Genomic DNA, 27,053 nt, shown 5'->3' with positions numbered 1-27,053 from the left:
GTGATATACGCATTAGAAATATTAGGTAACACTGTCCGATAAAATTACAGGCGTCACAAAAATCATACTAAAGGGTATTTTCACTGTCCTCTTTTTACCTTTGCCCGTGTTTTAATAGTGTCAATCTGATCTCTTTCTATTCACTCCATCTGTCTCTTTACACCCCTGGGAGAGGATCAGGTGCCTTCTGTTTAGTCATGTGACTTGAGCTGTGCGTTGCTCTGCATGGATCAGCCCTCAACATAGCAGAACAACTCAGACTCAGTCGTTCAGTTAAGAAATCTTAAGGGATAATGGCATGGACTATTACAAAAGGTAGAAGAGCTCTCACTGAAGTAATAAAACTGATGTGGTGTTGCCAGTCTTTATCTTAAAAATGACTCAACTTTGCAATCTGTAATCAGTTCATGTAATGAACCATTTTGTTTGACTCAACCCTACAATCATGCACATTCATAAATTTACTCTTTAATTCTCTGGCTGCCATACAACACAAGTCAGCACAGTTTTCTGCACACTACGGGTGTTTAAAGTTTTTGTCATGTAACTGCAGTTTCGTTCAGTTTTATAGGCAAAAGAGACACTTCTCAGACATGAAGAAGGTTAAGAAAGATGAAAAACTTGCTGGAGGAAGTGACAGTAGTACTGCAGTAGGTTTCCTGAAGCAATGAACATGATCACATCTTTAAGCAGAACTAACAGGTAGATGAAGCAGATAATAAACAGAAAAACATTCAAAACAAGTTTTTCAAGAAAACTTAGTGTGCAGAAGAAGGGAAGTCGCTGTTGAGGTAGGGGAAAGTCCACTGCAGACTTTGCTAAAACCCTGTTATATAAGGCAATCTGGCTGGAGCTGGACCTTGGGGTGAGGTTATGGTGGTTCAGAGACTGCTATAAACTTCAAAGCTCTTTAGCATCAGAGACAAATGCTGATTGCTGTTTTTTTGCAGGTTTATTACAGCTTTGAAAACAAAATAACAAACAAAGAGTTAAGACACATTAGAGCATGAATCGCTCTTGAACTGCTGACACGAGTCAAGAGCAGAAGTTAAGCAACAAACCAGTGATAAATAGCATTGCAATGTGCTTGACATGCCTGAAAAACTAGATCCCTGTACTATGTACAGGAGTGAGCGATCCAGGTGGTTTCTTGGTAGTCAGAAGTTTGTTTTGAACAGTAGAGCAAATTAAGTCTTACAGATCACAGCAACTGGTCCCATTGCCCCATAAAATCCAATTTAGCTAGACATAACTTATATTGGCACCATGTGTTATATGTAAAAAATTATTATTTATTTTCTCATTTATTTTACTGTCAAAGTCAGGCTAATGTTTGGTCTGCATTAGACACACAATTCACGTCGTCACAGAACTCCTGCTCATTGAAGTGCAGCAAGGCCACAGCTAAGCAAATAGCAAGTATTTCTGGCTACATTCATAAATGATAAAGTTTTGCAAAACTTTATTGACAAATGTGGCTTCACAATGTATGGATTATTAAATCACACTTCCTGGATTGTACATCACGTGTTAGTTTAATGATTAGAGAGGTTCTACTTGATTAACAGTGTAAACTGTTGCCGTATTAATTAGCATATTGTTTTTGAACAGGGCTGCCTTTAATGCACCCTCAAAGGGAGAACAGCAAGGGTGTTGTCTGTACTTATGACATCCGGATGACATACTTTGAAACGATTGGTTCATTAACAGTGGGGCCATGCCGCTTCCTGTAGATGTAATCACATCCCAACAGTTGGACGTCTCCCCGTTATCCCCCATTCATCTTGAACTCAGTCATTATGCTGCTGCTGCTCGCTAGCAGACAGCTCACACTTTTCTGGTTATCTAGCAAAACGCATGATAGACCACTTCCTGTTGCTGCAATACAACTGAGAAACTAGCATGCATCTGATCTTCTCAAATGACTGAACACTACAGAAACTCAAATTTGATTTTGTAATATTTTAAGTTTTTTGCAGGGAATATTTACATCAGTAGAAGGCTGTAAAGGCTGATAAGGAAGTTGTGCAAATGAAATCATGAAATAAATGTAAAAAGGGTAAAGTGATCAAAGCAAAAGCAAAGACTAGCTAATGTTTTGTTTTCTCTTTGGTAAAAATAACCCAGCAGCATTAGTTTCTATGTTAGGCCTGGGTAGTCATTCCAAAAAACACGTACACAAACATGCAGGAAGACTTGAGATTAGCTTGTGCCATCTTGTCTTCTTTTACCTTATATGGGTCTCAGTTGCCATCAAACAGCTTGAATGTGGCAGGAAGTTGTTTTGACACATCTGGCTTCCTCTGTCTTACATAGTCCCAACAAGGAGTATAATCACTATGTACCTAACCAACTTTCTTACTAATAATTGACTGTAAACAGCAACTTTGTGCTGTATGAATAAATCGCAATAAAAAATTTTAAAGATAAAAATTGATCTGAACATAAATAAAGTTTTGTGGAGTGATTAATTAGGCCTGCAATGAGTAACACTGTTTTAACTGTGGGGCAGTTCAGCATACCAGTGTATGAGGAGCGAGAGCCAGCTGGAGCGTGGTTATCTTACCAAACAAAGAGCACTTTCACTCAAGTTTTCAAATCTTCTTGGAAAAGAGCTTCTACTCTTAGCTCACAGCATCATTCCTCACATTCAGCCCTCACATTGCTTTAATCTCACATGCACGTATGCTTGTGTGCATTTGTATTCATGCTGCAACCACCTAAGAGGTTTTGTTCACTTTTGTTGACTTAGATTGAAGGTTAAATACCTCTATTACACTTGTATAGTAAATAAGAAGCTACACATCAACCCCGTAGCACCATCGCTTGCTAGTACTGGTGCTACAGGGTAGTTTTTGTTACAGTATGGCAGAGGCATGTTAGCCATTTTCCCTATTTATATTCTTAGCTACAGTATCTTTCCTACAGAGCTTTTAGCAGCAGTAAGCAACTGTGCATCCTGATCTCCATGTTGAAGTATGATTTCAATCCTTTGACTTAAAATACCAAGGTCCCAAAATCCTACTCTCCTTTTGAGGCCATGGATGTGTTTGACCAGGGAGTCAAATGGCCCTCAGATCTGTTCTTATTCTGTCAAAATCAAGAGGAGACGTAATAGGGAGAGTATGTGGAGATGCCATTTAAGAATTATAGGAAGTATTAAGCAATAAAGCATATACAGTCTTCACTGATGTTGACGTTAAACAAGCACCAAAACTACAACCCAAGGCCCTCGATCTCTAAATCTTTGAAATGTATACAAGAGCTGTCTGCTGATGTAAATCGCAGACCTTTAACTAGCTACAAAAACTCTAAAAGAGTATTATGGGGGTGAAAGTTCAACATACTAGTGAAGTTCAAAATCAACACACATTTTTTTCTATTGTAGTGCTGATGGACAGAACACAAGAAGGCAAATGCCACCACCTCACACTTGATTATCACTTAAAACACAGAGTGCTGCAGCAGGCCCCTACAAGGGAATGGAGGGAAGCTATGTAACAAATGTCATTTATCAAATAAGGTTCCCAGTCTCTCTCTCTCTCTTTCTCTCTCTTGCTTACTTTCTTATTTTTAGAAACAAGATCATTGTTTAATAATTTGGAAAGCAGAGTCAAAAAACCGAACAATGTACCTCGTCGTCATTAACACATCACACAACAGTGTTAATGAGCTTGTTTATCAGCAGCCTAACGGTTTCACGAATAAAAACAATAATTTTCCAGACCAGTACTTACAACATAAATCTAGAACCTGAATATTTATTTTACAGAAAATATCTAACTGTACGTAACATGGATGTGCAAGCTACAGAAATGATCCAACAACTACAAAACCTGCTGAAGAGATTCGATAACGCTTAATGTGAAGAGACAAAGCAAGCTATGTGGACAACATGCCAGAGAAAGGAAAAAATAAAACACTCATCTGATATAAGGTTAATTTAAAAAAAATAAAAAAATCTGTGATGCAGAAATATTTGAACATGGCTACTGGCTGGGGAGCAGCTAAAAGAAGAATGACATGGTCTTGTTCGCCAGAGCACAGATAGAGGTTTGCCTCAACAGTCTGCAGAGTAATCATGTCTGAGCCAAGTTTTGGTATTTGCTTGACCACTACTTCTCTTCTTCTTTTGAACTTCCTGTATAAAAGAAGAAAATGACGAGGCATTTTTTGTGTTCGACAGTATAGACCATTTATCACATGTCCACGTCTCATAGGTTTTTTTCACTTCCTGTCTAAGATTGACAAAGAAGTTCATGAAACCTATGTTAATGAGAAACGACATGATCTTTAGGGGTGAACTGTGAGACTAGAAGATAACATCTTTTTAGTGCTTTTCTGATTCAGTCTATCGTTCATTGTTTCATTATCTTGGCATTTAACTGTGAAAATTAAAAGATCGTCATACAAGAAAGCTGCAACCAGAAAAGTTGTGGCAAATATGCTGTGCATTAACTTTTTGATGAATAACAAGTCAATCCCAACCATTTCTGATCTCTATTTTCTTTTTGGTTTTGCTGTTCTGTTAATTTAAGAAGTAGGAAAAGTCTTTCAGTAGTACAAAAACCACAACATTTTAATATCATTTGCATGTATCATTTCTGAGAAGTAGTTTGCCATTTCAAAAGGAGAAAGTGTTACTGACTTATCACTTGCAGTTAAAAGCAAGAAACATATAGTAACTTATAAGTTGCACTGCAGGGCTACCTTTGCTGAAGAGACCAAATTCCAGTAGCACTACTGTCGGTGCTGGTATTCAGCAGCAGGTGGTATGTTTATGGTTTCTTTTTAAAACTGAAAGAAGTAAAACCAGCTTATAAAAAAAATGTTTTGGAGACCCGGAGTCTGTGTTGACTTGATGTAGCAAAATGCCACTGCTTTCAGCAACCTTGCTGGAGGTAGAACAGAAACTGATGCAAGTTCAAGACATGATCTGATCTTATCGGGGACTTCAGAAGAGAGACCATTTCACAATCAACTTCTTCTCCTTGAATGGAATTCACCGTAACATGTCTCATCCCGTCTACAAAAAAATGGCCCCATGCAAATATCTGCTTTGCAATCACAGCAAAATTTCCATCACAGTGGCAATGGAGGGCAAGGAACAGGGAATTAAGTGTTGCTCAATAAAGTGCCTTCAGTAGTTACTTCTCAAGTTCAAAAGTAATCATTTGTGAGGTGATTGTCTGCAGACCCCCACAGACATGAGATATCTTAGATGTTCTCTGTTGACTTATGATGCTGTGAGGAACTGGAATACTTCAAAACTATTTTCCGCGAGGACTTTAGACGTTGGACCAGTGCTGACAACCTCAGAGACAAAACGTAATGTGAGTTAATGGTTTCAGTCCAGACTGAAAAATACTGGTATAAAGAAGAGACACGCAGAGCTTTAAATGGCAGTGGGGGTGGCTGGGGAGACCGGACTGTATAAAAAGAATGGAGAAAAGACTATAATCATGTTGAAGTTTCTTATCTTCAACTGGAGCAGTTGCTGGCAATGGTCCGGATTGTTGCTGTACGAGTAGAGCAGCCAAACCTTTATTACCAGCACCACACATCTGTCTGTGATCTGATTTACAAGAGAATGACATGAAACTTCTCAGCAAAATTAAATAAATCAAAGAGAAAGTAACGTACTAAGACTTCCTGGAATGAGTCTTTATGCAGGTTTACAGACTGCGAGACTGCACATACCCACAGGAAACGAAAGAGACGTGTATTTTTTTCCTTTTACTAGGTCAGGTATATTTGTGTGCTCAACTGGCAATCAGTGATTTGCCCAATGATTGAAAAATACTGATTCGTCTCTACACAGCTGATTTGGCTTGCAAAGAAGTGACGTTCCCATGCAACAATAAAAAAAAAAAACACAAATACACAAATACACACACACACACACAATATATATATAATCAGTTAAAAGCATTAAATCAACTGTGAAATTGCTTCAACATCCTTCCAAGCCTGAGCCTGCCTGCTTACACATACCTCCTGGCTATATTTCTTATTTTTAAATGATTGATAGAGGGGGATATAAAGGCACAGGTATGCACCCAGTGTAACTATGTGCCACTTTTTCCTGCAGCTCTATGCCATGGACCTGCTGGCGACCCATTTAATACTCCTCTGCACATCTGACAGCAGGCAACCCCCCCCCCTCCATCCAACATATGGCACTTCTGACATGCCCAACAAATTAGGTTTTTGTGCCGTTAATGGTAATTGTTTGACAGAACAGCATATGGACAAACTAAATACAATTTTTAGTAGTCCTCATTGCAGCTTTGGAAAATGGGGTTTGCTGAAAGCTGCTTTATTTATTTACTGTCTGGGCAAACAAGTGAGTCAAACTGCAACAACAGGCTCCCAAATCCAGCAGGATACTGACGTAGTTCAGGCAGCAGAACAGGGTGTCAATCTGTGCAGTCTACTCCAACTGAAATTACACTCAGACAGTACACTGATGATAGTAGGAAATCAGAGAATGACGGTATACTTACTTAAGCCTTCTCGCCATATGCCAGGGCCATAATTACAGATTTCTAAAGCTGTGGTGCTTTGGATGGATGAAATGTGGTTTTACCACACCGCACATAATGGTTTGACAATACAAACCACTACAGTAAGTGCAAATAAAGCTGAAAACCCAGTCACTTATACATTTGGAAGGCGACTTTGTATGCTGCAGGGCAAAGTCAAAGAGGACCATTATATTCATTGTATATCCATTGTATTCAAACCTGGATAATTGCTTATCCCTCAATGAACACAGTTATTTCATAGGGATGCAGGAATGCCTGGATGGATGCTGCTAGTCAACATTTGTGTTATGATCATGTATGAAGCCAGCTGGCTGCAAAGTATGCCCAGTGAGTGGAATACAACACGCATCTTTATACTTTTTTGCGTGCTTTTCTTTCCCAGGTTTCTTGAATGCTCGTCCATGGTTTGGTGTAATTGCTACAGAAATATCAGGTGCAAGTAATGACAATCTGCTATGGCTGGTGCAGCTCAAGCAAAACAAAAACATAAATACACGCCACATAATATTCAGCTGATTTAAACGCATGTATAAGTAGGCCGATAAAAAGGAACGAAAATTAATAAGTCGTAGACTTAATAATAAGCAAGAGTGATTTGTAATAACGCACCAATAGTATATTTAGATACTATGGTTAGATTATAGTAATTAGCCATCGAGCTAGCTAACGAGCAGACAAGAAGCGGCACACTGTTAGCATGTCTGAGGAACACGGCGGCTGCGGCGGCGGGCATTTAAATTCTGTGGAAATTTTTCAGAGCTGATTCTCTCCTCCTGCCCCAGCAATTCACGCAGTGGTTTACATAACAAATCAGTTTCTACACAGCTAACCGTTCCCGGGTGGAAAGACATTACCACCTCACATCTTCTCACAAAAAAAAATTAAAAGAAGAAGAGGGGCGCGCGGCGGAGGGAGGGGAGGCTGCAGACACACACACGGTGCAACAGACAAAAAAAAATACACACTCACCATCTGGCTTCTTGTCTGCGATACACTGGCTGATAACACGAAGTCTGCTTGCTCAGTAGCTGGAGGCAAATACCTTCCCTCTCATTCACTTTTGGGTTAAGGCAAGATTTTTTTCGGAGACAGTAACCCCAACGCCGGCGAATTTCTGCCTCCTCTTCGCTTCTCGTTTCGGGTTTTCAACGGAACGTGTTTTTTTTCCTCCGGCAGAAGGTCGCACGCTATTGGTTCTCATCTGTTCTGACACATTCGCAGGTTATCGGACAAATCACAACTAAGGCTCGAACAGAAAGTTTTTAAATAAAGGTTAAATATATTTTAATCGTAATCTACATGTTTTAAAGGAACAACGATAATCATTTCCGGCTTATTGGTTTAGATATTCTTTGGTAATTGCTTTGAACTGCACATTTCTTCTGATATTATTCATATTATTGCTGGACGTGTCTTTCCTGAATTCATAAGTGTGTGAACATGTCATGTAAGCTTTCGATGCTTTTTGTTTTTTTCTATGCATTAAATTTGTCAAAACCATGTGACTAAATGTACCGCGGAATCGTGCATTATTTTATTTATTTAATTCACTGATAATCCTCGTGGGGTGATGCGATGGCAGTATTTATACACAGGAGTAAAAATGTGCTATAAGTTGAAAATATTTTTAACTTACTACTTACTTAAATACATGTAGTTCTGATCATAAAGGTGCAAAATACTATTGTACTGTGTTCATCTGTTACAAAAATGCGTGTTGTGCAGGTTTTGTGCCTTTAAAAGCTGCACTGTTTGAACCCGAGCTATAGCCTTCCTGTGTGGAGTTTGCATCTTTTCCCCAGGGTACTTAGACTTCCTTCCACAGTCAAAATACATGCATATTAGATTATCTGTGAATTCTGAATTGGCTATGGGTAAGAGATAGGTAAAGTCCTTGAAGTGCATAAAATAAAGTGTTTCGTGAATGTATGGTAAACACTTCGAGTTGTTAGTATGAGTAAAAAAAAAAGATATATATATATGAATGTGAGTAATATTTAAGTGATAACAGTAAAATCACTCAATGTGGACAAACTGAGATGTTATGGTAAAAGTGCACCTTTGTTTCTTTAGACATCTTAGGCTGTTCATCATAACACAAAAATCTAATCGTGTGATAATGTGTGATATATTATCAGCACACATATTTATTTGCTTTATCAACTATCAGCTTTTCACCTTATTCATTATATTTGTTTCCCGATTCAATCAATTCTTAAACCAGGAGATTACAAGTTACCAAAATAAAGTACATAATGTAAGAAGACTAATGTATTTATATCCATATATATCCTCATAATAATGTAGAAATGCTCCATCAAAAGTAGATAGTCTTAGATCTGTGTAGGTTCTTGGTGATCCCGGTCACGGTAGTCTTAAGAGCTTGAAAGTTTAGACAGTGATTGGACGTCTTTAAGTTATTCGAGGACATTGCATCATCGACTTAAAAAAATAAAATAAATAAATAAATCACCCCCACTTAAGAAGCAACTCCCACTAGGGTTTAAATACCTGGAACTCTTCATCTTTTAGACGCATCTTGGATGAAAGGTGAAACATCTTCAAAGAAGTTAAATATGTCCAGTTGCCTTCTTTGAAGCTCTTACACACAGGAAATTACACTTCATTTTGATCAAAAGCTCCAGACTAGAAGCCAGTAAATGTTAGTAAAATAGGTAGCCATGGTAGAATTAATTTGAAAATACAGGTCATAGTGTTGAGCAGTGTGCAACACACTGAAGCAGTTAAACCAATCGTTATGTGAAGTGAATGCCAAATATGGAAGAGAAAATTGGTTAAACTTTTTTGAAAAGGGGGAGTAAAATTGTGACATGCTAGTTATTTACTTTTTGCTTTGTAGTTTATGTGAATAAAATTTGCACAGGGATTATACGCAAATATCTGAGCTGCCTGCAAAAATATGTTTGACACCGCTACGATTATGTGTAATGATGCGCATCACAACCATTTATGCCCCCCAGTGGCCACAGTGAGAAATGACAAAACCACTTTTTTGTGGTTGTTTGCTGCCAGGAACTGTTTAAGTTTAAATTAAATGAATTTAAACCACTTTAGAGAAATATACAACTCCCATCTTTCATGTCACCTTTTTGGATTTTAACATCAGCAGTAAAAACTCCTTTTATGTCACATGATGCTAAAGCAACAGCCCATACAACAAGAGCTTAGTTCTTAATGTGGCAGGCTGGGTTTCATTTCACTCCAGTCCCTTTGCATCATGTCATCCCATCTCAATCCCAACTTTCTGACCCTATCACTATGTAATGAAAGCCAAAAATGAATATATAAAAGCATGTGCCAAAGGAGTCCTTTTAATCAAAAACCTCTCATTTTCCATGTCAATATACACTTGAAATTCCTCTCAAACAAATGCATTTTCTTGAAAACATTTTGGAATACAGACTAAATGCCAAAGAGAGGCACTTCACTAAAACTTGAATACAAGACACAAAAAGAACTATACATATTTGTTTTGACATGTACTCGAGTGACTGTGAATCATCACAGTGCGCCTTCAGAAATCAAACAGTTTGCTTTGTAGATTAACAAAATGCAAAAATACAAACACACTTGGCAAAAAACCACTGGAGAAAATAAAGCATCAAGTTTGCAAGCCAAAAGCATGAGGCCAGTGAGACAAACAACGATAACACATCCTAATTTGATTGTTTTTAATGGACAGGAGGATTTATTACAGCTGTATTGCTTGACTTGACTTACAATAACAACAGTCTTAGATGGTATATGTACAGTAGCTGTCTCGGAGCCGCTTATGCTGATCTGACCAAACTGTTAAACTCCAAACCATGATGTCCTAACCAGCCTGATAGGAGGTTTGGTACACTTCCTATCTAATCGAAATCTATAAAATATCCCCTACGGTTCTGTGCTTGTGTCAGCCTCTGATATGCTCTGCTATCTGCCTATACAGACAAGCTTGTTATGGAGCAGTTGGGTGCACATAAAGATCGATTAATGTGTTTATGTTCTCTTTAGTTGTCCCATCTGCTCTTTCTACGTTTAGGTGGTTCAGGGACAGCAAAGCTATCGCTTCCTCTGTCCCTCCCATCTCCACTCCCCCTGTCTCCCCCATCCCTATCACTCCTCCGATCATCTCTGTCCCTCTTGCTTCCATCTCCGTTACGACTGTCACTGTGGCGGCTGCTGCTGTGGCGATCACGGTCGCCGTGGCGGTCACGATCTCTATCTCTATCCCCGTGACGATCCCGGTCTCCGTAGCGATCCTCGCTACTGTATCGATCGTTCCTGTCGCTATGGCGGTGTTGACTGTCACCGTGACGCCCCCGGTCGTCCCCGTGTCTATCACGTGAGCTCTCTCTCTGTGACGGAGGTGCAGGTGGAGTGTAGCTCTGGAGTGAACTGGTTTGACTGGTGGGGGCCACTGAGCTCAGGGAGCCAGCACTGGTGAAACCCACCATGGACAAGGTAGCACTGTGAGACCGTTCTGAGCCATTGGCAGATTCTGTTGGCACAGAGCTCAGGCTGCCGGCACTGGTCCATCCTGAGGAGCCACTAGACTTGGCACTGAGCTTTGGGGGGCCGCTGGATGCAGCTACAAAGTGGCTCTTATATTGAGCCTAGAGGAAAAAGAGACATTATGAATGACTAACTATCTTAAACCTAAGGCATTTATTCCTTTCTAACAAAGAATGTCCAAAGTAAGCGTACACAGTAAGTTTAAGATGAACTCATCAAGATGCAACTGAACTGCTTTTCAGCTTTGATTTAAGCGGCTAAACAAAAAATACTGCATTAAGCACTGAGGAGTTACAGAAATCTTTATACATAATACATGGAGGTAAGTCTAACAAAGGAGTATTAGGGCCACACTGAGGAAAAACAAATATTATTGATCATTTTGAGAAAAAAGTCGAAATACTAATTTGAGTTAAAAGTTGAATCGTGCAGATTACTGCTGTCGGTTTAAGGCAAACTGTCACGGCTGCTATACCCTCTACAAAATGCCTTGTGTAGATATAACATACATCCTCTTTATTGAACGAGGGTGGAACCATCGATAATCTTGCCTCTGTCCATTACCAGCCCTTCCATTTTGTACAAATGCACTCTTCCAAGTTTGTGTGGTTTTTCTGTTTGACCAAATGCAGCTTCTGAATCTTCTTTTCACCGTCGTTCTTATCACCACACTGTGTTTATGTGCTAAAAGAGAAATCATTTCTTTCCTTGTCACTTAAGCTGAGTCTGAAGTACGATTTCAGTAACTCTGAGGATACAGCAGCCGTGGGAATTTGTCTCGAAACAACAAATGTAATCTCCACATTTTGAATTTTTTCTCTAATTCGATTTTCAACTTTTATTTTATTCTCAAAATTATCAATAATATTTTTTTTCTTAATGTGGCCCTAATACTACGTCGTAAACGTGCATTTGAAATCTCTCTAGGTAGGAATAATTATAGACCATAAAGGAGAATGGCAGAAAAATTGAATTAGTGAGTACCTGGAAGGCTTGTTTCATTGCAGACATGCGATCCCCCATTGCCCCAGTAGTTGGTTTGCTGTAGCCTTCATAGCTACTAGTGGAAGACAACAAGCTACTAGTGCTGCTACGATCCTGTAAAGAAAACAGTTATAAGTCATTATCTGTTATTATGGGCATTTTGCTAATTAATTTACAGTGTGCATTAATGATTACAATCATTAGGTTTTAACTTACAGAACTTTCAGCCCCAAGGCCGGGTCTCTCTCTGTAACCAAGACCACCTCCACCAATATTCATTTTCTTTCCTTTGCCACCCTTGAATCGTGACTTCCTGAACCAGGGATTCTGGGAAAAAAAACCCAAAACAATGCAAATTGAGCAAAGTTTACAAAAAAAATATCAATTAATAAAGTGATGCATTTAGTCCAGATAAATATTATTTGTGAATCAGTGATTTATCTAACCTGCATGGCCAAGTCCATCAGTTCTTTGGAAACAGCCTGATTAGCTCCCTCCAGATTCCGCACCAGGTCCCCAGCAAATGATGTGTCTTTATTAGTGAGGAGAGTGTAGGCCACACCTTTCTCTCCAGCACGACCCGTTCTACCGATCCTGTGGGTGTGTGTGTCGATGTCTCGTGCAACGTCGTAGTTCACCACCGTACGAATTGATGGGATGTCCAGACCACGAGCTAGTAAGAGGAAAAAAGGGAGCAAGGAAATGTTAGATTACAATTGCGTTCATACATGCATGTGTTTCTCAGCTTGAAGAAAATTAAGTTGCTACAGAAAGTGATGAAAACGTAAAGAAAAGGGAACAAGGAAACCTTAGTGTCAATCAGAACTACATCGTGTACACACCAGCTACATCAGTGGCCACCAGAACGGGCAAGTTCTTCTTCTTGAAATCACTGATGACCTTGTTCCTCTCACTCTGGTCCATATCACCATGCAGGAGGCCCAGGCTGTAGCCCTCTTGATTCAGGTTAGTAGCTAGCTCCTCACAGTTGGCCTTCTTGGTGACAAAAATGAGGACCGATCCTGTGGAGGTGAATTCGACCAGCCGGCGAGTCAGCCAGCCCCATTTATCAGACCCACTGACCAGCATCTCCACTACCTGAGTCACATCCTCATTGGCCTTTTTAGAGAGGATTAAAATAAAAGCAGTGTCAGGGCATTTTTTTGTTTGCATTTTAATGAAAGCCTAAAAAAACATGTTATGTACTTTTTAAAACAGAGCTTTAAAGACAAAAATGTCTTACAAAACTTTGTCTATTTTGCAGCAGAACATTTGAGTAGACATGAAACTACGTTTTAAAAATCGAAAGTTAGGAAAAGTTGAATTCTATGTACTTCACCACCCTGTGAACATTTAAGAAGCATTAACATTAAAAGCTATATTTACCTCTCCAATGTCTCCCTGCACGACACGAATGGGATCAACCAAAATGTCTCTAGCAAGCCGCTCTATCTTCTTCCGAAATGTAGCACTAAACAGAAGAGCTGAGAAGAAATTAATGAATCAATATTAATATATAAATTCTCAGTAGTTCCAGTATTTGCATTAAAAAAAATAATGAATCATATCACTTACTCTGTCTGTCTGGGCGAACGTGGCTGGCAATGGATCTAACCTGATATTCTAAAGCAAAAAGAAAGAAAACAAAAAATGATTTCAACATACTGTAAATTAGAAAGAATAAAAGCACAACATCTTTCCTAGAGCAGTGACAATGATAACCCACCAAAGCCCATATCAAACATTCGATCAGCCTCATCAAACACCAGGTATGTTACTCTCTGCAGAGACGTGGCCTTCTTTTTAACGTGGTCTATCAGACGACCCTGTGCAAACACACACGTGCAGTGAACTTAATGCTTATTTTGCAACAGTGCAGCAAATGCTTCATCTTTAACCAGGAGAAATGAAAAAAGGTTCTTACTGGAGTGCACACAACAATCTCTGCACCGTCCTGCAAAGCCTTGGCTTGCTCCCACATGCTGCCTCCTCCATATACAGCCACTGAACGCAATGAGTAGGCTTTCCCAAAGCGCTTACATTCTGCATGGATCTAGTAAATATTAACAGTTACACACCATACTGAGCCAACGCTTTTAACATTGTAATTTCAAATATACCCTTTATACTCCAACCTTCTCTTACCTGCTGACAAAGCTCTCTGGTAGGGCACACGATGACTGCGATGGGTCCTTCCCCAGGCTCCAGTTCCTTTTGGTCCATGATATGAACCAGCATTGGCCAGATAAAAGCTGCAGTTTTGCCACTGCCCGTTTTTGCAATACCTATCATATCACGTCCTGACAGCGCAATGGGGACACCCTAAAATCAAAATTTATTCCCCATTAATAACAACTTATTAAATTTTCACCCATGTGAATATCAAAACATTAAATTACAACATACCTGACACTGAATTGGTGTGGGCTGAGTATATTCAGACTTCCGAATTTGGTGCATTAGTTGCTCATCGAAATTAAAGTGGGCAAAGCTGGTACAAGGTTTTGGAGGGGCAGCACCAGATACCTGAGAAAGAACAAAACAATGAGCAACAAATAACTTAATCTTTATTTCGCGATCCATGTTGCTAGTAATATCGGTGATAAAGAAAATAAGACTAGAAAAGAAAGCTTAAACTACATCCCTATCCCTTCTCAGGTACAAAAAATGAATAACAGACTTACTCGTAAGTTCAGTTTATGCCTCAACTCCAGCACCTGAGTTCCTGTCAAGCTGCTGAGTTCCTCATGCTCTTCGTAAAAGTTTTTCTCAAAGGGTGGATAATCAATCTATGAAAAATTGCAAAAAAGGCAGCAAAATGTACAATCAAATAGTTATCATATGTGAGAAATACAAAAACAACAACAACCCCCCCAAACAATTGTGTGTTTTCAGTGAGAATTATGAACTTTACCTCTGAGTGGTCAATAGGAGGAAGTGGCATGATAATTTTCTTGGTTGTAGAGGGAATTGGATTCCCATCACTGTCATAATCAATGTTTTCCTCCTCCTCTTCCTGTGTCAGCCCAGCGGTGGGATTCTCTGCCATGTAGCGGAAGTAAGCTTCCTGCAGAGATTAAATCATTTCAGGTGAAAAAGTGAGCTAGTACAGCCTTACTACAGCCTCCAGGATGAAGTGACAAATGAGACTTTCAGCTTTATAGCACAAGCTTAACATACGGGTTAAAGAATACTCAACAATTTAAAAACAAGAATGAAATGCATTTAAAAATATTGATCCTATATGCAACCTGGTCAAAAAAAAGGGAAGACATGAGGCTTTATAACATTAGAGAGGGTAGACCTCTCTGACCAGCAAAGTAGAGGATTAAAAACTTTGGAGGGCTCACTCACTTGCTCATCTTCTTCTTCAATGTCATCACGAATACCCCTGAAATGACAAGCGGAGAAAAAAAAACTTCCCTGCGGCTCGTTCGTACACCAAAGACAGCCCACATCCCACTATGAGTACGATCAATCTGCTTACCTCACAATATCTTTTTTTTTAATTTAGCAAAGGTACTGTTGGATTTTTATTTTTATTTACATTTTTTTCTTGGAGAAATTTGAATGATAAGGTTTGAGTAAAGTTTAACAGCTTTTGGCAACTTAAGCCACATTTAAAATTAAACGAAATTCTGATCCAATTGTGGGCAATTTCTTTTTTCCTGTTGAAATTATTTTATTTAATGCCTAACACCTAAATTAAGCATAAAAACAAGCAAATATAGAGTCTTACTTGACTGACTTTTTCTCCTTCTCCTTCTCCTCGAGTTTCTTCATGTCTTTAGCTGCTTGGTTCTGAAAAATAAAAATAAAATAAATCTGTTAAAGGCAGAATTTAGTTTAGTTTGAGTCTCTGCTTATCTGTAAAATTCTACTCACCTCAACTTCGGCCATGAAAGCATCCAAAGGGTCATCTTCGCTGTCTGAGCCACCACCTGACTGCATCTGTTGCCGTGTGGGTGAGTTTTCAGCTGGGATGTAAGGCAGATCCACGTTACTGCTGGACTCCTCTTCATCATCTTCAAAATATCTAATTGAAAAGAGGACATATGCAGCTTATACATTTACTCACAATCCTAGCATGTGCTGCTATCAAGGGCTGAAATTAATATTTCTATTACTGTACATATGTGAGATATGTAATACTCACGCATTTTCCTCATCAAAATTAGCTCTTTTGGTCCCTATTTTGTAGAATGATGGGAGCTGCTGGTTCTTCCCATATCCACCACTTCCAGATCCTGGGCCTCCAAATGATGTGTGTGATTGTTGAGGAAGGCGAGGCTCTTCTTTTTTTCCTGCGAGTGAAAACCCCCCAAAGCCAAAACCTCGCTTCACACCAGGACCACCTTTGTTCCAGTTCATGGCTGTTCTGAAAAGAATTTAAAAAAAGAGCTCTTAGAGAAGTCTCTAAAATCTTAAACCAGCCCTGTTACACTTCTCAATTTAAAGTTAAAAAATAGTTCTTCTTTCAGTTCTTCTTTCTCCTTTGTCACACCAACCCTGCTTCACTACATCCACCAACCTCTGTGATCCTCCTCTCTTCCTCCTTACAGGCAGCTCAGTTTTTAAAAACCATCTCAAACTTGCCTCTTTAGTGTTGCTGGCCTGAGCTGTTCGTCTGATGTACTCACTTCTAATTTTGTCCATCCCAACTAAAACCTGATCATGTTCAACTCAGCTCAGGCTCCTGTCTCCACCCTGTCTCCACTGTCCGTTGCTTTGGATGGTTGACCCCAGGTATTTAAACTCATCCACCTTGACTACCTTTCACTGTTACACCTGTCTCCCTCTAATTTGTGCACATGTAATCTGTCTTGGTTATACTGCCCTCCATTCCTATTCTCTCCAGACCATAACTCTCACCAGTTCGCTTCCTCCAGCTCACTATTCTCACTACAAATCACAACGTCATCTACGAACACCATAATCCACGAAGACTCCAACCTGACCTCATCTTTCAATGTGTCCACCTCCACTGCAAACAATAAGGGGCTCAGAGCCGATCCTTGATGTAATCCTACCCCCACAGTGAACCCATCTGTCACACCTACTTCATACCTCACCACTGTCTGTCCTCACACATGTCCTGCACCACGCTTACATGCTTCTCTCCCAGTCCCCACTGCCTCATGCAATAACACAGTTCCTCTCTTAGAATCCTATCATACACTTTTTCTTGATTCAGAAAGACAAAGTGCAGCTCCATCTGACCTTTTCTATACTTCGTGGCTCTTTATTAAAGGTGCCCTCAGCACAATCTGACTCAGCATTATGGACACCTCTCTCTTTAGCCGGTCACATAGTCAATAGCGTCCACTTCTAACAAGGGCATTTCGGTGGATAATGACGAGTTTACTAACAAATAATACGGATTGTAAGTACATTACATCCCCTACTGCGGAAACCAACTTTAGCTGAACAACACATGCGCAGACGAGCATCTACGACTATTCACGTCAATACGACTACTATGATAAATACACAAAATTCATGAAACGCCTTTATTGATATCTATAACGGTACTACAGAAACTGCTGTCTATTGGCGGTATGCATATTTGTTAAAAAGCAACAGCAAAGCATCGACGTTACGGTTCCTAAAGCTTATCGCATACGCTAAATACGAAGATAAAAGTAAACACAATACATTTTGATTGCCCTGCTAGCTTCGAGAGGTTGTTTGCGTCGTAGCAGTTGGACAATAACAGCACTTGGACATGATTTATCTGCACCAAATGTTAGCGTTAGCTCAAGGCCGCAGTAAGGCCGAGGAGGTGTGCGACGTTAGGATCGAAACTTTGCCGTGAACGAGGCCCTTTCACAGCCAAGCGCAGCACAGAGCTTCATTTTTTTTTCATTAGCCGAAAGCATCGAGCCTTTGTAGTGCTAAACGGTAGGGAGTATTTATTTACCTGTTTCTTATTCCAATAAAAGCGCCTCTGTTTTCACTAGTCCCCCACGGTGCTTGCGTCAACCGTGTGCGCGAGGTTTCTTTTTGCGCGTTTCGTCATTCGCTGGCGACACGGCGCGCAACCCATAAAGCTTAGTAGAGAGCTATCAAAAACATCCTGCCGGAGAGGATGGTGCGCCAAATAAGTTAGTCTAAGACGGTATCACATCAACAAGGCATTTCTGCTCCGAGCATTATACGGGTGAGTTATCGAGGTGTTAAAATAATGGCGTTTCTGACTAAAACAGGTTGATGTCGCCGTTTTAGCTAACTATGCCACCCTGTGTCCTCCATCATAGCAACATTAGCGAGTACCCCCCCAATAATAACAATAATATTATTGTGGTACTAGTGAATGATTTCTTTATTTTCTTTCGCTTTATTCACGCTTCTCCTTCTTCTTCTCCTTTTTTGTTGTTGCTGACAGTCGCTCAGCAAATCTGTTTGCGTAGCCATCATCAATACTGAAACGTAAACTCCGACCGCTTCTAGGCTTAAAATGACAAGAAAAGAGATGTCATCCGTCAAACCAATAGTTACTTCTACAGGTCATTTAGCTGGTTGTTTTATTTTTCTATACAAGGTTTAGTAAGCGCTTTAATGAACTGCGATAACTTGTAAGCGAAATGAAAACGAGGAAAGACTGGCTTTGCTTGTTTGGCGACGTACCAAAGCATTAGACATGTTATTGTCTACAACTTGTGTTAAATTTCACATTTATTCTGTGAAATAATTGTAATATGTATTGATTATATTTAATTTAATTAACCACTACTACAACTGAGTGAGGCTAGACCGCTACATACATTTTTTTTCTTTCTTTCTTGTTTCCACAGTTATTCCCTTTATCTGTTTTCGGCATCAAATGTAACACACTTGAGAGGATCGATGTCTTTTCTTGTAAGTATTTGGTCAAATTCTTCTAAATTCTTGTATTGTCTTGCAGGGCTGGTATCATGAGGATTGATTCTTAAGCCAGACCATGCCTTATGTCTAATTGTATGCTTTTATTCATTATGCCCACTGAAGATTGCCACTGTACCAAGAGAAGGATTAATCCCTTTAAGGGATTCATCATTAGTGTATTCATGTTTCTAAAGTTCACACAGCAAAGAAACACTTTGCCTTTCGATCCAGCACTGCTTATAGATATACAAGACTGGACACAATTGCTAAATGTGTTTGAAACAGAGCTTTGCACAACTTTCTCTTGCACAATATTAAAGAAACTTCTACAGCTGCACCTTACTAAATTAACCAACTTTATTCAGCAACATTAAATGTGCCTATATTTATGTGTAACCTTTCCTTATTCTTGCTTGCATTTCTCTCCTTTTTTCCATTAACTCTCTGTGTATGTCAGCGTTGGGTATCTGAGAAATTGAGTGTGGAGAGCCTGCGGGATTTGGAGTTGTTTGGAGGTGAGACTCAAAGCCAAATTAATTTTTAACCATAGGGTTCACCTTTCACAAACCACTGACCATTCAACAGCACCAACAGAAAACAACTTTCAGTTTTCACTGAAGCTTTGCTCCAGTTGAGTATTTACTTTGCTGTGAATTTCACAATTATGAAAGCTTTCCATCCCCTAATCATCTGTCAGCAGCGTTCTTAACTTATTGTTTCATTTTACAAGGGAACATTATCACAGGATGGCACTCACAACTGATGTCATGTGGGCTTGCCACGCTTCTTCTGAAGTTGTATTTGGTATTAAAAGTTCTTATTTTTGACTATTAAATATTTTATTTCACAAGTAATTAAATGCAACTTTATCCTTTTAATGAATTAAGTTGCAGCTGACCACATGTACTGTACACCATTAACATAAATGGTCATTAAAAATGGGATACACAGTAGATACATATGTGAAACAATGCAGATCATTTAAACATGTGGTTACAAACAAAGATAAAACATACCTAAAAGAAAAAAAATAGTGCAGTCCTAGGAATGTCTAAGAGGCAGAACCTTCAGAGTCCCAGGCCTCTAGTAGAGGACCCGAGTTTGAGGAGCACATACCATGCCTCGGGGGTGAGAGGGAGATTTATTTATTTAAATAGGAAGAGGGTACAATAGTATTAAAACAAGGATGGGAATTAAAATGCCTTTGCCTTAATTATTTTGGTTCCCTTAGATTCCTGATCTGGGGGAAAAAAATAAAAACAATTCACGAGGTTTCAGCATTGGTGCAACTCAGAGTGTGAAAACAGGGTGGAAATAAAGCAAAAAAACAAGAAAGGCACGCATGTGACTGAACTGTGCAAAAGGTCCACAGCCATTAGTTTGGTGTAATTGTTTTGCAGTGCTCAGCTGACAGAAAAGTATGCAAGCATTGATAAAAACTGATCTGAGGTCTGAGACATAGAGTTAAGGTAAATGGACAATCTGCAGCTATTTCTTAGTCCCCACCTTCAGTGACTGCAGTTCATGCATTAATTCATTAATGACTGCACCTTAAGGCTACAAGAAACTCTTTAGTGAGGTGTAGAGGGACTGTTGCAATGAGGGTGCTCCAGGTTTTGCAGGGTTCACAGCGCTACAATGTCACATACATAATTTAATGTAATTGGTTACTGAAGAAACATCCATATTGTTGTAAAGCCTACATAGTATGGTGTCTCAGTTAATTGGGCTCCAAGGAGTCTAATGTTAAACTCATTACACAGCCTTAGCAAGGGATGTCTGTGTCTCTCACTTTGTCTTACTTCTTCCCAGCTGACAAGTCATTTAACTCTGAGCAACTTATTTAAGGTTAGATTTGGAATAGTTCCACGTGCATACAAGGAACATTTATGCAACTTTAAAAAAAAAAAAAAAAATCTTGATATTGGCAACAGAGTTGCTTTGCTAATGTGTTTAGAGTTGTAATGATTTGCTAACTCTTGTTTCTGATATTCTATATAGTTTTTACCCCTCAGCCATAAAGGGCTGATGGGGTATTGTTGTCACCCTGCCAGGTGGGTGATGTCGACACATTTTGTAAATGCAATAACTGAAGAACAAAGCGACGTACAATTTTCAAATTGACACCATATGTATAGCTACCAAAAAATCTTGAAGAAGTTCATATCTGTGTGACCTAGACCTTAAGGTCAGAGGTCAAGTTTTCTGAAAATCCTGTGAATGCAAAGCTCATCTTTGGGCTGTCAGACTCCTCAATAATTAGTATTATAATTGAGATATTCTTGTTATTTTTGTCAAGTGTTTGTTTTTAATAAGAAGTTGTACAGTATTTGTCTCATTTTCATTTCAATGCATGCAGATCATTGCTCAGAGCTGCATTTGGATCAAGTATTTAATTTCTGTTTTGGCTGTGTTCATGATGGTTAAAATAACATCTGGGAAGAGCCTGATGGGTTTAGTGAGATTGTTTTGTTTTATTTTTTAAATTTGTGTTTTTTTAAGAACGAATGAAGCCTTTAAAACAGATAATTCTGTGTGGGTGGTCACCAAGGACAAAGATGCTGAATTAGACAAATCATGTGAAACCAGCAAAGCTCATTTATCAAATTTTGGGTCATGCAGCAAACCCTTACTTCCAGAGGCTGTGTTAACCAGTTCAAAAGCTTCTCTAAACACAGATCCTTCTCTTGTTTTGTTTGTGTACATGTTTTTATGTCATTGATGTGGTTTTTCTACCCCAGAGCAAGCTCAGGGAGTCTCTCACAGGAAAGTAAGTGTGGTACTCCTGCCACTGCATCACCCCATGTGCCTTTTGTGTATGTGCGTGCATGCATGTATATGTATGTGCGCACACAGAATAAGCAGAATCCACTACCCCCTCAAGGCTTTGCACATTTATATATGCATGACTTTGCAGTTCATGACACACACTGTACATGCTTGTAGCATAGAAAGCCCTTTTCACCTCACTCACAAGGGCTTCTGTTTTGTGGTTTATAGACAAGCATACCTACAGCTTATTTGAAATAGTCTGAGTCCTTTGGTGTGCTGCTGTTTACATGTTGGCCTTCAGGCAGCTGCTGTTTTGGATTTTGATGGGTTTTTGTAGCCGTACTAAAAGTCTTGAGTAACATTAAAAAGATATTGTATGTTTTCACACTTCCTGTGTGAGGTGACGGCCCCTATGTTGAGTTGGTGGTGAGCTGAAAGTGTCACACTTTGATGTCTGCGACCGTGTGTCCCTGCAGTTTGTTAATGGATGGAGTTCCATGTGTTGAGCTTTTGCAATGCATGGTAACCCTTCCTAAATCTGATCAGTGGCAGCGTCTAGTGTACCCCATGTGATTAGATGACATTTGCCGACACTCCCTTAAGCGATGGCTACCAAAGCATGTTTGACTTTGCTGCCATGCCAGTTTTAATGTGTATTTAATTTAAACTACATAAAGATAATTTCTTGTGGCTTGGTTTACACAAGAAACAACTCTTAGTTTTATCTGTGAGGATATTTTCGGAGTTGTGTGTTCCTGATCTTGATCTTGAAGCCATCTCCAGCCTGTAAGAGTCAATTATGATCAAAGAAGGGTGCTGTTCTAATTTTGCCTGTCTCTTACTGCTGGTCACCATGGAGACAGTCCAAATATTCATACATCTTGCTGCCATTTGCCTCCACAGCTTGACTGCAGTCTGTCCATTTCCATCATTTTAACAGAAGTAAACTGATGGAATTCAGGAGTCCTCACTTTCAAAAATATAAGCTGTTCTCTACATGTTATGTAAAAGGTTTTAAGCTTAACTTCTGTTTTTGTTATTGGAGAATTAGTTCATAGCATAGATGGTTTAAAAGATGGCACAGTTACCATGAAGTCTCGTTCCGAGGCTTTGAAATGAGCATTTACACTATTAGCGTCTTGGTTGCAAAACAAACAAACAAACAAAAAAATGCAATCGGATGTAATGGAGAGGGGCAGATCTGACTTTGAAACTGCTTGCTTATCGGTTCGTGACTTGTAATTGACAAGTTATTAGCACACGAGCGTTCACACATGGCTTTCAGATAGGGCAGGGGTGTCAAACTCAAATACACAGTGGGCCAAAATTCAAAACTGGAACAAAGTCGCGGGCTAACATTAATATTTATTGGAAAAAAAATCTTCCTCCAGATATAAGAATGAATCTTTTCTTATGGACTCAAATAAGTTTTGCTGGAAAACTGAATATGGAACAAGCAAAGCTTAATACTAAACAATATATATATTAGCTGTATAATACCAGTAGGCCATCTCTAATAGTATTTTGGTATGGCTTCGCGGGCCAAATGTAATTAGGCTGCGGGCCAAAAATGGCCCGCGGGCCAGAGGTTGACACCTATGAGATAGGGATTAAGACCCTTCACAATTGGCCTGGAAGCTACATCCATGTTTTTACACTGTGTTGTTCAGAGGAGTAACCATATACAACTGATGCACCGTAATTCTCTGGAGCAATTAAAATTGCGTATATGTCCTTAGGAATTATTGAGGTATTCTGATTAAGTGGAGCTCTGGTCATTATTTTAATGATTAGACTTATAGTTTGCCCAGTTTGTGTTGCTAATTTTCTCTAATTCCACTAGTGCTGTGGGTCATGCTAACATAGTCTCCTCTCTAGTGATCTTCTAACAGCTATCACACATAAGACAAAGTCTCCAGCTGTCACTCACAAACCCTTTTGGTTCAGTGCTATGACCACTGAGGTTCATGCCAGAACTGATCTTCGTTCACTGTTTCCTTTTCTCCTCCAGGCCAATGAGGACAGTCAGGAGAGTCTGACCTCGTTCCCTCGTCGAGACACTATGGGCAGTTTCCTTCCTGACAGCAGCTCTTATGAGCTCCTTGCTGTTATTGGTAAGTAAAATCAAAGACATTCCTCAACTTAATTCAGTTTTTGTTGGTAGTAACAGATTTGTTTTGCCTGCACTGGCTAAAGAACAGTTTCTTGTGATGTTTTTTTTTTTTTTTCCTTCATAAAACTAGATCACCTAGGGTTTTTCCTGACTCCTAATGCACCTTTTAAGCACAGCTGGCCTCCATATAGTTAAGGTAGTAGCTTTGGGTGACCTTCATTAATGTCGTTCTTGTTATTTCTGGACATTTTTTAAACAAAATGTATTGATGCTTGAGTAAAGAACACTCAACTTAAAAATAGTTATATATAAACAAGTGGTCAAAGGAACAATAAGCTTTTTCTATAGCAATAAGTCTATCAACTGTTCATTTAAAATTTTTATCACTGCTCTTTTTTTCAGTATTGATCAGAATTTAATCAAATGTACACACACCGTGGTCACCTTCCTGTGAATTATGATAGCTCATGAGCTGGATCTGCTACTATATCAGTAGTTTAGAGTCCTGGTGGTTTTTCCTTCCTCTTAAACTAAAGATGAATGTAGCCTTGATTGTTTTAAGTGTAGTTAAATGGTAAGGATGTGTTGTTGTTTTTTACTATTAAAGATAGTATTTGGATTGTAAATAAAAAGTATTGTTAAGTTGTGTGTGTTTAGCATTTAACAACATACAACAACATAAATATTCAAACAAACAGAACTGGAGGATGACTTTGTCTCAGTGATTTGAATATTGTCTTGTAGGTCGGGGCTTGGACAATTTAATGACTGTTAACCTGGCTCGATATAGACCCACTGGGGAGCATGTTGCCATCCGAAGGATTGACTTGGAGTCATGTACTAATGACATGGTTACCTACCTGCAGGTTTGAATCCCTCAATGCCTTCAGTGTGCATGACTTGACTCTTATGTCACCCTCCTCCCCATATTTCATTTTAGTGCTTTATTGAGAATTTATCTGTTTGCCAGCCTTGTAGTCTATTGCATTTTATGTAATCTTCTCCTCCCCATCTTTCGTTCTGACATAATAAGATGTAGTTTCCTTTCTGTCTCACAGGGTGAACTACATGTGTCAAAGTTGTTTCACCACCCCAGTATTCTACCATACAAGAGCGTCTTTATAGCTGAAAATGAATTATGGGTCATCACACCTTTCATGGCTTATGGTAAGAAATCCAATTTCTTACCTTATTGCTGTTTCTCATACGTTATGCAACTAAATTTATGTTAACAATTCATGAAGCGGCCTCTGCTAATGTCGGAGAGCTTTCTAATCACGATCATCTGTTTTTGAATCTTGCAGGGTCAGCCAGAGATCTCATCTGCACACATTTTACAGATGGTATGAGTGAGCTGACTATAGCATACATTTTGCTAGGCATGCTCAAAGCTCTTGAATACATCCATCATATGGGATATGTGCACCGGTAAGACAAGCATGTGGTTTAATGTATATTACCCTGTCATTAAAATACAATCATTCACACCTGATACGATATTGATTATCTTAAATGTTTTGGTTATGCAGGAGTGTGAAGGCCAGCCACGTTTTGATCTCTGCAGATGGACAAGTGTGCATGTCAGGTCTGCGGAGCATCTTTAGCCTCATTCGACATGGCCAAAGGGCCAAAGTGGTCCACGACTTCCCCCAGTATAGCGTTAACGTGCTGCCGTGGCTTAGTCCCGAAGTGTTGCAACAGGTACTACATTTTTCAACACTGTGAATGCTGTTCTGCGGTCAATGTTAGAGGCTGCAGAACTATAGTTTTCATGCTACATGCACAACGAAAATGAGAAGAAGGGTACAGATGAAACTGACAGTTTCTATTTGATTTTTTTTTTTTGAAGAATCTCCAGGGCTATGACTCTCGATCAGACATCTACAGCCTCGGCATCACAGCCTGTGAACTAGCCAATGGACACGTTCCCTTCAAAGACATGCCAGCTACACAGGTAAGCCGAGATGTGTCAACGCCCTAAATAGTCTCCTATGTTACATTTTGACTGTAGAAAGTAATTTAATGGTAAACAACAATATTGGTGTTATTTTCATTTTGATCTAAACTGAAGATTAGGGGTAAAGCTGAACACTAAAACCACAAACTCTAAGGTGTGCAAGAAGGTCATTGGGTTAAACTAATACTAGCTCATTTCCACAGATGCTACTGGAGAAGCTAAACGGGACAGTGCCATGCTTGCTGGATACCACAACTATACCACCAGAGGAGCTGTCCATGAAGCCTTCCCGTTCTGGTGCTGACTCTGGGATCTGTGAGGGTCCGGGACCGGGAGGAGTCCGACACTCCAACGGTGAACCCTCGTCATCGTCAGGAGGACACCCATACAACCGGACGTTCTCCCCACAGTTCCACGCCTTCGTTGAGCTGTGTCTACAGCGAGACCCAGAAAAAAGGTTGGCGAAACTCTCCCTGCATATTTAAAGTATATATGCGATAAATGCACTGCAACTGCTTTTAGGAATGTGTTATGACTGGGACACTAACTGTTTTCCCAATTGCATTTCTTCAGACCATCTGCAACCAGTCTTGTTGGCCATCCCTTCTTCAAACAGGTGTGCAAGATATCGAATTAATTATAACATTTTCACTTGTGTACATGTATCAGTATATAGTATTTAAAGTGTTAGACAATTGTGGGAGAGTTAGAACATTTAAATTTGGCAAATAAGATATGAATTGGTCGTGTTTCAGTTTGTTCTCTAAATCTTTTTGTTTTCTTAGATCAAACGGCGACCTTCAGAGGCCCTACCTGAGCTGTTGCGGCCCGTGTCGCCTATCACCAGCTTTGAAAGCTCCCAGCCTCAGGACTCACCTTCTGGACTTGCCAGTCTGGAGTCCGGTCTCAGCCACCTGGAAGTAGATGACTGGGACTTCTGACAGTGGAGGATTTGGCGGGAAGATGTTCATATGAGAAACTCTCTGAGCAGATGGGACAAGATTAGTTTTTGTTATGGCCCCTATGTATATAATACTAAAAGGAGTGGCTGTTCTCAGACCCAGGTTACAAACCAGCAGCCATCCTGCCTCTTTTGACATCTCTCACGCTTTTGTTCTTTAGATATGCACAAACTCTTGCACTGCACTGATTGCCTATTTGTCTCTCTCTCTCTCACACACACACACACACCTACACCTGTTTACAGATTGTACTCTTACATTACAAGCCCCCTGGAGCTAAAACAAAACAGGACTCTCACTTCCTCATGCTAGTGTTGAGGTCAGAGTCTGTGTTT

At 39.6% G+C, this 27,053-nt stretch overlaps 3 protein-coding genes across 7 annotated transcripts in view; 1 reads left to right on the top strand and 2 right to left on the bottom strand.

The window, feature by feature from the left end:
- Positions 1-7,714, bottom strand: part of limd2 (LIM domain containing 2) — an 11,169-nt gene extending 3,455 nt beyond the window's left edge. Inside the window, exon 1 of the mRNA XM_042220624.1 lies at positions 7,518-7,714. Coding sequence (XP_042076558.1) covers positions 7,518-7,520 — 3 coding nt within the window. The 5' untranslated portion in view covers positions 7,521-7,714. The remainder of the gene's footprint in view (positions 1-7,517) is intronic.
- A 2,140-nt stretch (positions 7,715-9,854) lies between these two features.
- ddx42 (DEAD (Asp-Glu-Ala-Asp) box helicase 42) lies at positions 9,855-18,060 on the bottom strand. 3 transcript variants are annotated; one of them, XM_005921833.2, is made up of 18 exons: positions 17,971-18,060; positions 16,207-16,423; positions 15,936-16,086; positions 15,790-15,851; positions 15,405-15,441; positions 14,965-15,117; positions 14,735-14,839; positions 14,457-14,576; positions 14,196-14,372; positions 13,975-14,103; positions 13,777-13,876; positions 13,626-13,673; positions 13,437-13,534; positions 12,893-13,169; positions 12,497-12,723; positions 12,267-12,377; positions 12,051-12,164; positions 9,855-11,167 (listed from the first exon to the last, which is right to left on the bottom strand). In XM_005921833.2, exons 2-18 carry the CDS (start codon positions 16,419-16,421, stop codon positions 10,562-10,564), a joined length of 2,730 nt encoding a protein of 909 aa, XP_005921895.1. In that variant the 5' UTR covers positions 16,422-16,423; positions 17,971-18,060; the 3' UTR covers positions 9,855-10,561. The 3 variants fall into 3 exon arrangements, with proteins under 3 accessions (XP_005921895.1, XP_005921894.1, XP_005921896.1); XM_005921832.2 differs by having other exon boundaries at positions 16,207-16,428; positions 17,971-18,058; XM_005921834.2 differs by having other exon boundaries at positions 15,799-15,851; positions 16,207-16,428; positions 17,971-18,058.
- A 16-nt stretch (positions 18,061-18,076) lies between these two features.
- Positions 18,077-26,789, top strand: strada (STE20 related adaptor alpha). 3 transcript variants are annotated; one of them, XM_014333435.2, is made up of 13 exons: positions 18,077-18,210; positions 18,845-18,908; positions 19,372-19,429; positions 21,656-21,684; positions 23,698-23,800; positions 24,544-24,665; positions 24,858-24,966; positions 25,104-25,227; positions 25,329-25,500; positions 25,649-25,753; positions 25,960-26,213; positions 26,330-26,372; positions 26,542-26,789. In XM_014333435.2, the coding sequence occupies exons 2-13, from the start codon at positions 18,897-18,899 to the stop codon at positions 26,695-26,697; spliced, it is 1,287 nt and encodes a 428-aa protein (XP_014188921.1). In that variant the 5' UTR covers positions 18,077-18,210; positions 18,845-18,896; the 3' UTR covers positions 26,698-26,789. The 3 variants fall into 3 exon arrangements, with proteins under 3 accessions (XP_014188921.1, XP_005921893.1, XP_005921892.1); XM_005921831.3 differs by lacking the exon at positions 21,656-21,684; XM_005921830.3 differs by lacking the exons at positions 19,372-19,429; positions 21,656-21,684.
- Positions 26,790-27,053: the final 264 nt, after the last annotated feature.

This window comes from Haplochromis burtoni, unplaced genomic scaffold (assembly GCF_018398535.1).
Source record: "Haplochromis burtoni strain Fernald_Lab_line unplaced genomic scaffold, NCSU_Asbu1 Contig_52, whole genome shotgun sequence".
NCBI classification, from domain to species: Eukaryota; Metazoa; Chordata; class Actinopteri; order Cichliformes; family Cichlidae; genus Haplochromis; species Haplochromis burtoni.
The sequence above is the reverse complement of the archived record's forward strand: the minus strand, read 5'-3'. Positions and strand labels throughout refer to the sequence as shown.

Bases quoted from the DNA above. Each gene is read 5' to 3' on its own strand.
- ddx42 (XM_005921833.2), bottom strand. From the start codon at position 16,421: ATGAACTGGAACAAAGGTGGTCCTGGTGTGAAGCGAGGTTTTGGCTTT. The intron at 16,087-16,206 runs GTGAGTATTACA...CTTTTCAATTAG, and splicing joins AATTTTGATGAGGAAAATGC to ATATTTTGAAGATGATGAAG. The intron at 13,170-13,436 runs GTAAATATAGCT...CTCTCTAAAAAG, and splicing joins TGCAGGGAGACATTGGAGAG to GCCAATGAGGATGTGACTCA.
- strada (XM_014333435.2), top strand. The intron at 21,685-23,697 runs GTAAGTGTGGTA...TTTCTCCTCCAG, and splicing joins AGGGAGTCTCTCACAGGAAA to GCCAATGAGGACAGTCAGGA. The intron at 25,501-25,648 runs GTACTACATTTT...TTTTTTTTGAAG, and splicing joins GTCCCGAAGTGTTGCAACAG to AATCTCCAGGGCTATGACTC.